Here is an 8,905-nt window from a genome sequence, read left to right as displayed (position 1 = left end):
AGAATGTGACAGACAGTTCAGAGCCATTGCTTATTAGTTATGTGACTTGGGACATTATCTCCCTGAGTCTCAACTATCAAACCAATCATCTATGAATATAAATATTGGGGAAAATGTCACCCACAAAATATGGTCATGTCAACTCAAGCTTCTAGCTCATGGCCTGGTGTATAGTTAAGTGTTCAATACATGTTAAGCTTTTCTTTTCCCTACTGTCACAATTTTTTTTTCTGTCATGTTTCTTTTCATGTGTTTAAATACTGTCATTATTTTAATTAATTTAATGTTATAGATATTAATATTTGACTGAATCTTGCATTTTTAAAACAATGTATGTCCCTCATAGTGACTTAGAAGATTTTAAATGATACATTTAAAGTGTCATGTCATTCTGACATGATCCATGGTTTCTCAAATTCTATACGTGTGTATAAAGAAAAACCAAGGTAAGTGTTTGCAAGGGATACGGAGCTTTGATTTCATTAACTTAAGAGAGGCAAAGGATATCATCTAATCTGAATATCATCATCAAATCAAGATATAGAAAGATATAGAAAGATTTAAAAACCAACCAGGTCCTACAGTAATGGAAAAGCTAGGCCTAGTTCTCACTTTCAGCAGGGTACTCTTGTAAAAACACTATGCTGTCATATAATATTTATTTGGCTCACATTTTTCAAAAAGCAATTATTTTTTTCAAGCAAAACATCTCAGTACTGTTATGTTAAACCAAAATAAAAATTTAGGCAGGATATTATATTTCTGAAGTCTTTATATGTTAGAAAAAGTAGGATATATAGTCTAGGTTTCTGGCTTGCTATAAATTGACTAAATCATGATGATAGAAGATGGACAGTTAATTGGCGGGGGGGGGGGGGGGGAGGGTGGTGGCAGGGCATGTAGCCTGCCTGGATCCAAACTGGAAAGAGGCACCTCCAAGATGGTTTTTAAAAGATTAGGAAACAGGATCCTATGAGTATTGTTGTACACATGAGGCTGATACTTTGCAAACACTTAAGCAAAATCAAAAACTGTGGTGAACTATATAGTTTAAATGTTACTATTCTTTCCCAAACAATTGTACACTGCTCCACAGTAAAGCTAATAAAACATGACAAGTTATCCTGTAAATTTAAAGTTAATTAAAAACAAAAAAGGCTTTATCACATTTTCTTATATATTTCAACATGTGAAAACATCATAAAGACATAAAGCATCACTTTTTTATAATATGTTCTTTTTTCAAAAACACAGACTTTGGAATGAATGGTCAAAATCTATGTACCACCTGTTCACTCAAGTTTCTAATAAAACACTTAAGATTTTTCAGATTGAAGAAAACAATTTAGTTTACATTTGTTTTCTACCATTACAATTTTAAAATCATGTCTTTACAGATAAAGTCCATCTATAGGGTAATTAAGCACAACTAATTTTATCATACAGAACAATAACTGCTGTACACTACTATGCTGGTGAACATGTAAGTCACACCCACAGTTCTTCCATTACAGAAACCTGTGCACATGTTATAACAACTATCCACTGTGTTCTTTGGACAAGTATTCATAGCTACATTCATTTATATTTCAATAGCTATTTGAAATTACAGCATTTCATTTGTTTTTGTGGATAAAGTTTCCAAACTTTTGCATAAATCCTCGAAACTTGTTTTCATTTGGCTGATAGGAGCGGTAAACACCAGCATTGTAATTAAGCATTGGGCTGGATCTGCCATAACTGTTACCCATTGTTGTGGGTTTTATTTCTGGGCGATTTACACTGGTATTTGGAATGCTGCTTGTTGGCTGCATAGAGCTCTCGATCTTACAAAATGGCTCAAATCGACTGTAAACACGCCGGTCAGTTGAATGAGTTCGTAGAAGCTCACTGGGCTTTGGCCTTGGAGAAGAGGTTGCTCTTCTTTCAGGAACAACAGGTGCATTCACCTCCTTTGAATCGCGGTATTGGATCTGTTCAGTGTTAAATCTTGGGGCAGAGGCATCTCCTGCCCTCTCTAAGAACTTTCTTTCAACTTGACCTGGGGAAGGTATCATTTTGCCACTTTCATCTGATGGAGGATTCATCCCCTGAATTGAGCCAACTGTTACATCTTCCTTACTCTTGTGAATGCTACCTTGAGAATTTGATGAGGAAGAACGCTTTCTTCTAGGAGATGAATCAGCTTTTGGTTCTGATTTCTTTAGTTTTTGATTCTCCTCACCTTCAGATACTAATGTGTCAGAACTACTGCACATTCTATAAAATGCAGGTGCTTTGTTTTTGGATAGATTTTCTTTCTTTTCTGGGGTAAGGCTAAGTAATGACCTTAACTTCTGAGATCCCTTTTTCAAAAAACTTGGGGAACCCTTTACCTCCTTCTTTGATGCATGTTCTTTATTGGGTTCCTCTTTATTCACATCAAGTAAAGCAGCCATGGAAATTGATTTGGTGGTAGTGCCACTTGGAGCATCTTTCTTGATAGAGGCTTCCTCCCCCTCCTCCTCCTCCAAGTTATGGGTCACATTGTGCATGCTTTTAGAACTTCTTAGCAAATCCTCTTTGGGTTTTTCTGGTTGTCTAACTCGATTCCTGGTAAGTGTACTATATACATAATGCTTACTATTTCCATGATCTAAATTGGGTTTTGAATGGTCAAAGAATGGGAAGCTGCGTCTTTTAAGAAGATTCTCTTTTTGTTGATTCTTCAGATTTTCTGCCTGCTTATTTACACACAAGGTTGTATATATATAGTTGTTTGATTCTGCATGGGTATTTGTAGTTTGGTTTATGACTGGTGACTGGTTTCCAGGAACCTGCAAGGTATGCATTTTTGGTGCTTCTGACTGTATTGGAAGCTTGGGGATTGATTCAGGTAAAGGTTTCTCTGTCAAATGCTGTGCACTCGGAGGGGTATCTGGGATCTCTTTAGGTGTGTCACTTCCCTGGGAATCAACGATAGTTGAATTGGAAGAGCTGGTTGTACAACTGTTAACTTCTTGCTGCTCAGGTAGAGTTGGTTTAAATACAAAAGAAGAGCGAAGCCGAGAGTGAGTATAAACGGCATTGGCTTTCAAATTCTCAGAGCTATCATAGCCCTCAAATCGGTCACCTAAAGTGGAGCCATTTGAATCAGGTGTGCCTTCTGAATTGTCATTTAAGTAGGATTCAATTCTCCAGTTGCGCAGGAATGATTTAGTGGTGTGCTCCAGGGTTGGCATTCGTTGTTGTAAAGAGCGAATGTGATTATCTGTCCCATTAAAAGACCTCCGCACATTCGAATTCCTTTCTGCAAGATTCGTTGTGTTTCTCTGGGCAAGCCGATTGGCAAAACTCTGGGTGGGTGTATTGTGGTGGCCTGTATAGCCTCCCCGCGATGAGGAGGCCACACTGAGGCTATCTGAAGGCCTCTTCCAATTCCCAGGAAGATTTTTGGTTTGATTCAGAGCCCGATTAAGCAGCAGGTATGGTGTTGTTTCTGGCTGTTCCCCAGCATAACTATGTCTTTTCCAATTTTCATTTATTTGATTGGGTTGAAACTGTCGGATTGTGTTTGGACCATTAAAGTTTGGAATAAAATGAGGTTTGTATCCATGATTTCTTATGTTGTATTTGTCATGTTCATTTAGGGCATATATCCCTCTGTTTTTGAAGTAACTAGAATCTAGTTTATGAATTTTGTCTTGTCTACCAAAGAGGTTTCTTTGGCTGGAAACAGAAGCTAGTGAAGAAACCGATCGCTGGTAGGTGCCGTTCTCCCAGAGTGCCTTGCCATGTTTCACCCTTGCCAATTCCTCCTGAGCAAATGAACTGGGGACACAGGATCTGGCATAGAGGGTTCTAAATTCTTCATCAAAGGACTCAACAAGTTGCCCTGTGATTATCTGGACCATGCTGAGGTGTGCTTTTTCAAATGACCACATGTAGCTGAAAAAAAAAAAAAAGAAAGAAAGAAAATTATAATTTTGTTAGGTTAAAATTATGATGATAATATATAGTTCTACAATGTCATTTAATATTAACAAAAGAATACTTATGTTTGTTCTGCTTAGATAGCATAGTTTATAGAATTTTTCAGTTATTTATGCCTGTAATGTAGGTATCTCCTATGTTCAAAGAACAAAGCAACTCAACTTCTGGTATTAAATCCACTCAAGAGTTTTTTATACCACTTTCCAGAAGCTCAGAGAAAAGCTTGCTGTGCATTTTTCATCTTTGCCTACCAAGATTTTATGGAGTAAACAATATTATATTTCACATATACTATCCTGCCAGGGTATAGAAAAGCCAGTATTGGAGGAAAAGCTGGGAGGCCTGGCTTCTGCAGAGATATAGCCACATGAGCTTGGACCTCACTTTCCCCAAGTCCAAAATAAGGACATAGATAGTATAATAGCTACCATACCCTATGCTCCTAGGATGTAATAATGCAAGATGGGCCTGTGCTAATGCATGTATTTTGAAAGTCTCAATGCCTTCAGACTGTTATCTCTGTGGCTTACTCAGCAAGTGTAATTTAGGTTGCAGGGAGCTGTGAACAGGATTTATAGGCAGCTGCCTCAATCACTAATGGGCATACTTCCCTGTACTCAGTGTACACAGGACTAGTAACTATAGTCCTCATAAGCCATGCCATTCAAAAATGCCAATCAGGATCTTTTAATATAGAATGCAATTTACAAGACATTAAGGTTTGTAATGACTTACAGTACTTTATGGAACTTTCAACTCCTTTTCACCTTTAGAGGTGGCAGCTCTCTTGAAATTTTCTATCAAATTTTAAATTTGATTTTTGAAAACATAGATGATATAAAGAACCACTATGCTGGAAAAAAATGCATTGCTAATATGCTATGCATATGCTATGTACATAACACAATGGGGGTTTATACAAAAGAGAAATGAGACAGAGACACATTCTACATTAAAATATCTTACTATCTATAAAGGGAAACAACAACAAACACAAATATAAAGATTTTTTTAAACCTGCATAGTAATAATTTAAAATGCACAAAACAACAATACAACACTTAAGAATCTTGCCATGCTGATATGCTCAAGCTTATCTGTTAATACTGGTGGAATGCATGGTTTAAGAATATGTACCAGCTGCTTTTTATGTGAATATGTGAGCCACCAGGATGACTTAAAAGAAATGGTACAAAAGTCAATAAATAATTTTCAATTCAATTGAAGATATGAATATAACATGTAATCAAGTAATGAAATAAATAACTAGAAAGTATGTGGAAATCCCTTAAGAGACTGGGAACTTATCGAAATTTTGACAGAGACTAGATACTCAGAAGCTCAGACATGAAAGACATGGGAAGACAATTTGTGTGGAAAAAGAGACATATGGAAAAGTAAGGGAAGCAATAATAGCTACATTTCAGTCAAACACAGAACTAAATATATTTAGTTGGATTAAAAGAGTTATGTAAGGGATTTTGTGAAACAGTTGTGAAAGCAAGGGAGAGAAGTCTTGAAAGCAAAGCAGAACGTTGGATTGCTTAGGACTTGTTTCTGAAATTGGATAATTTACAGTAAAAAGAGATGTTTCAAGAATTACTTTTTTTCTAGTGTCTGTTTGTAATTTGGATCGAAAGATGAGGAACTGTAGTTACTATGAAGAATAAGGTAAGAGTCTAGACTTTAGCAGAAATTGGAATAATGAGTAAAACTTGAGCCAGTAGGAAAAAGAAAGGACCCAATCTTCATGCCATAAATAATGTCTATAGGTGATGAAGTGAAAATACCCTCCAGCTGTCGAGTTTAGGAACCTGAGAAGATATTGCTACTAGTAAATAAATGTATGACAATTGGAAAAAGTTTCTAGGTTGAGTAAATCAGAATATTTTAATAAAAGTTCAAGGAACAGGAAGACATTTGATTGAATATGTTTAATAAGTAAATCTGAGAATCTGGAGAAAAGGGGCATTCTGTAGGGTTTGGGGACAGATTCCTGTGTTCCTCTCTCATCCTTGGTAATTTGTATTTCCTAAATGTCAATAAGATCTGTTTTATCAGTGCTGACCTCTTCCTTTATCTCTGGAAAATTGCAATATAAACTTGCAATTTTAATGAACTTTATAAAACTAAGATGTCATCGATCCTCATCCAATGCTTCTCTTCGCACAACCTGTTTCCTCCCCAATCTTACTTATTTAAGTCAGTGGCTCAATCATCCTTTCAGGCAATAAGATAGAAAACAGGAGCTACCTCTGATGCTCTCTTTCCCAGAACCAAGAAGAAAATCAGGTCCTAATCACTCTGATTCCCAAACCAATCACAGATCTCTCCTGTTTCCTATGACCTTAGTCTGAGGTGTCATCTGCTAACTTGGCTCCTCTTCATTGGATTATTTTTCAATTAACAGTAGCAAAAGTGATGTATTCAGAATATAAATTGGGTCATGTCATATTCCTACATAGAATTTTCCATTTATTTAAGATGAAATCCAAACTCCTCCTTACCTGGCCTAAGAGAATACCTTTTCTACATTCTTTCCTGTTCTACCTTGAAGAGCTCTCTCCTTGTAGAAGATGTTCCTGCCACATTGGTCTTCTCTCTAGAGATAATAGCTCAGCCAGATGATGTGTCCCAGGATTTTTGTTGTTACTGTTTCTTTGAAGATACTTTCTTCCCTCTGATAGTCCCTGACTGACTGACTCCTAATCACTCTAGTCAAAGTAGCCATGTTATCATGCTTTGTCCTATTTCCCTGGTCTGATTGCCCCAGTCCTCATTATTACTATCTAATATTTTATTGTTTGTTTTCTCATTGTCTTCCCTGCTCACTAAAATAAAACTTCTCTCAGTTTATTGACCTTGTTGAGGACTATATTCTCAGGGGGTTAAGAGTGGTGCTTGGCATATTGTAGACACTTTTAAATATTGGCTATAAACAAACACATGAAAGTATAAATGAATTATTATTTTCTAAGTCACAGAAGATTAAAAGGCAGAGATGTTTATATTTGTGGAAAGTTTAAAGGGTTTAGTTAAATTTGTTTATTAAGCATGTTTATTTCTTTTTCTTTCCTTTTTACTACTAGGAAGACAGCAAAGAAAATAGGAAACAGGTGGGAATATTCAATGTATTTTGAATCGGAGAAATCCAAAGGAAAAGTGGTAACTGACAATTCAGAGGAAGTTTGTGCAAGTTGAGTACCAATGGGAATAAGCCATTTGGGCCAATACAAAATTTATAGATTCAATGTTGGAAGCAAAGTGTACAACAGATGGTAGGTCATTGCTATGGCTTGAATGTGTCCTTCAGAATTCATGTGCTGGAAACTTAATCCTCAAGGTCATATGCTAATATATGTGGAGGCAGAACATTTGGGAGGTAATTAAGATTAGATGAGGTCATGAGGGTGGATGCCCATGATGCAATTAGTGTTTTATGTGAAAAGGAAGAAAGACCCAAGCTATCAAGTTTTATATCATGTGATACCCTGCACCGCCTTGGACTCTAGAAAATCCCCACCAGTGGGAATGCTCTCACCAGATGCAGCCCCTTGACCTTGCACTTCACAGTCTCCAGGACTTTAAGAAATAGGTTTATTTTCTCTATAAATTACTCAGTATGTGGTATTCAATTATAGTGATATAAAACACACAGGATGGTTATTAAAGCCACAAAAACAGGGAAATGGAGATTGACAGAAAGTCTTGGGCTTATAAGTTCCCTTCTCTTTCCTCTTCCATTCACCATTCCTTCCAACCTTTCCATCAGAAAGTGACCCCCATAAGATCTTAGCTCAGGATCTTTAAGCAGCACAAGGCAGAGGCGAAGCTGAGGCAGAAAACAAGAATTATCAGGCCCCCATTTCCTTTTTCATTTACTAGTTTGTTGTTGTTATAGACTATTTCTGTAATGCAGAAACAGACTGGAAAAGGGAATCCCCACCTCTGGTCAGTGCCACATCACCTCCAAATTTTGCCCCCTTCTATTAAATGGTCATGGAAAGAGATTATTCTCAGGAAACACTGAACAGCCCTAGACAAGCTATGTATATTGACATGTGTGGATCCTTCTATAAAACTTCCAGGACCCCAGACAATCACTCAATTGAAAGTTCAACTTTGATAAATATTTTCTATGCAACTTCTGATCAGCTTTATCATCAATCATTCAGAAGCAAACTTTGGCAAAATTGAGTGAGTAAAAAATTAGTAACCACTTTGAAAAATAGAAGGAGAGAGAAGAACAACCAAAAAAACAGATAATTTGATCAATACTATGGACCAATGGGTGGAATAAACACACATAGAACACTCAACAAAATAAGAATATATATTCTTCTCAAATTGACGTTCAGTAGGGGCTGAGGTTGTGCCACACATTCGAGGAACTGTATTCAAACTTCAGCACCACATAAAAATAAACAAATAAAAATAAAGGTATTGTGTCCATTTAAAACTAATTTTTTAAAAAAAAATGGACATAGAATATTCTCCAGAATAGACCATATTAAAGTCAAACAGGAGTCTTAACAATGTAAGGAAGATTTGAATCATGCAAAGTACCTTCTCTGATTATAATGGAATAAAACTAGAAATCAATAGCATAAGAAAACTGAAAAGTCCACAGACATTTGTAAATTAACAGTTTTGAACAACAAATTGGTCAAAGAAATTCACAAGAGAAATCAGAAAATACCTTGAGACAAATGAAAATGGAAATTCAGCATATAAAAATTTATGGAATACAGTGAGAACACCTCCAAGAGGGAAAGCTGTTGATGTATACATTAAAAATGCAGAAAGATCTTAAATCAGCAATTTAACTTTATACCTCAATAAACTGGAAAAAAAGAGAATAGATATATATTAGAACAAACTAATTAGGGTGGTGGGAAAATGTCCTAGAACTTCAAGAAAGGAGAAAAAAAGA

At 36.2% G+C, this 8,905-nt stretch overlaps 1 protein-coding gene across 1 annotated transcript in view; it reads right to left on the bottom strand.

Moving 5' to 3' along the window:
- Positions 1-1,616: 1,616 nt before the first annotated feature.
- FAM83B (family with sequence similarity 83 member B) overlaps positions 1,617-8,905 on the bottom strand; it is a gene marked incomplete at its 3' end in the record, with an annotated part of 60,438 nt that continues 53,149 nt past the window's right edge. The window contains exon 4 of the mRNA XM_081296222.1: positions 1,617-3,927. Coding sequence (XP_081152348.1) covers positions 1,617-3,927 — 2,311 coding nt within the window. The remainder of the gene's footprint in view (positions 3,928-8,905) is intronic.

This window comes from Spermophilus citellus, assembly GCF_964194105.1.
Source record: "Spermophilus citellus genome assembly, chromosome: 5".
NCBI lineage: Eukaryota > Metazoa > Chordata > Mammalia > Rodentia > Sciuridae > Spermophilus > Spermophilus citellus.
Note: the sequence above shows the minus strand (reverse complement) of the source record. Positions and strands in the feature narration are given on the sequence as shown.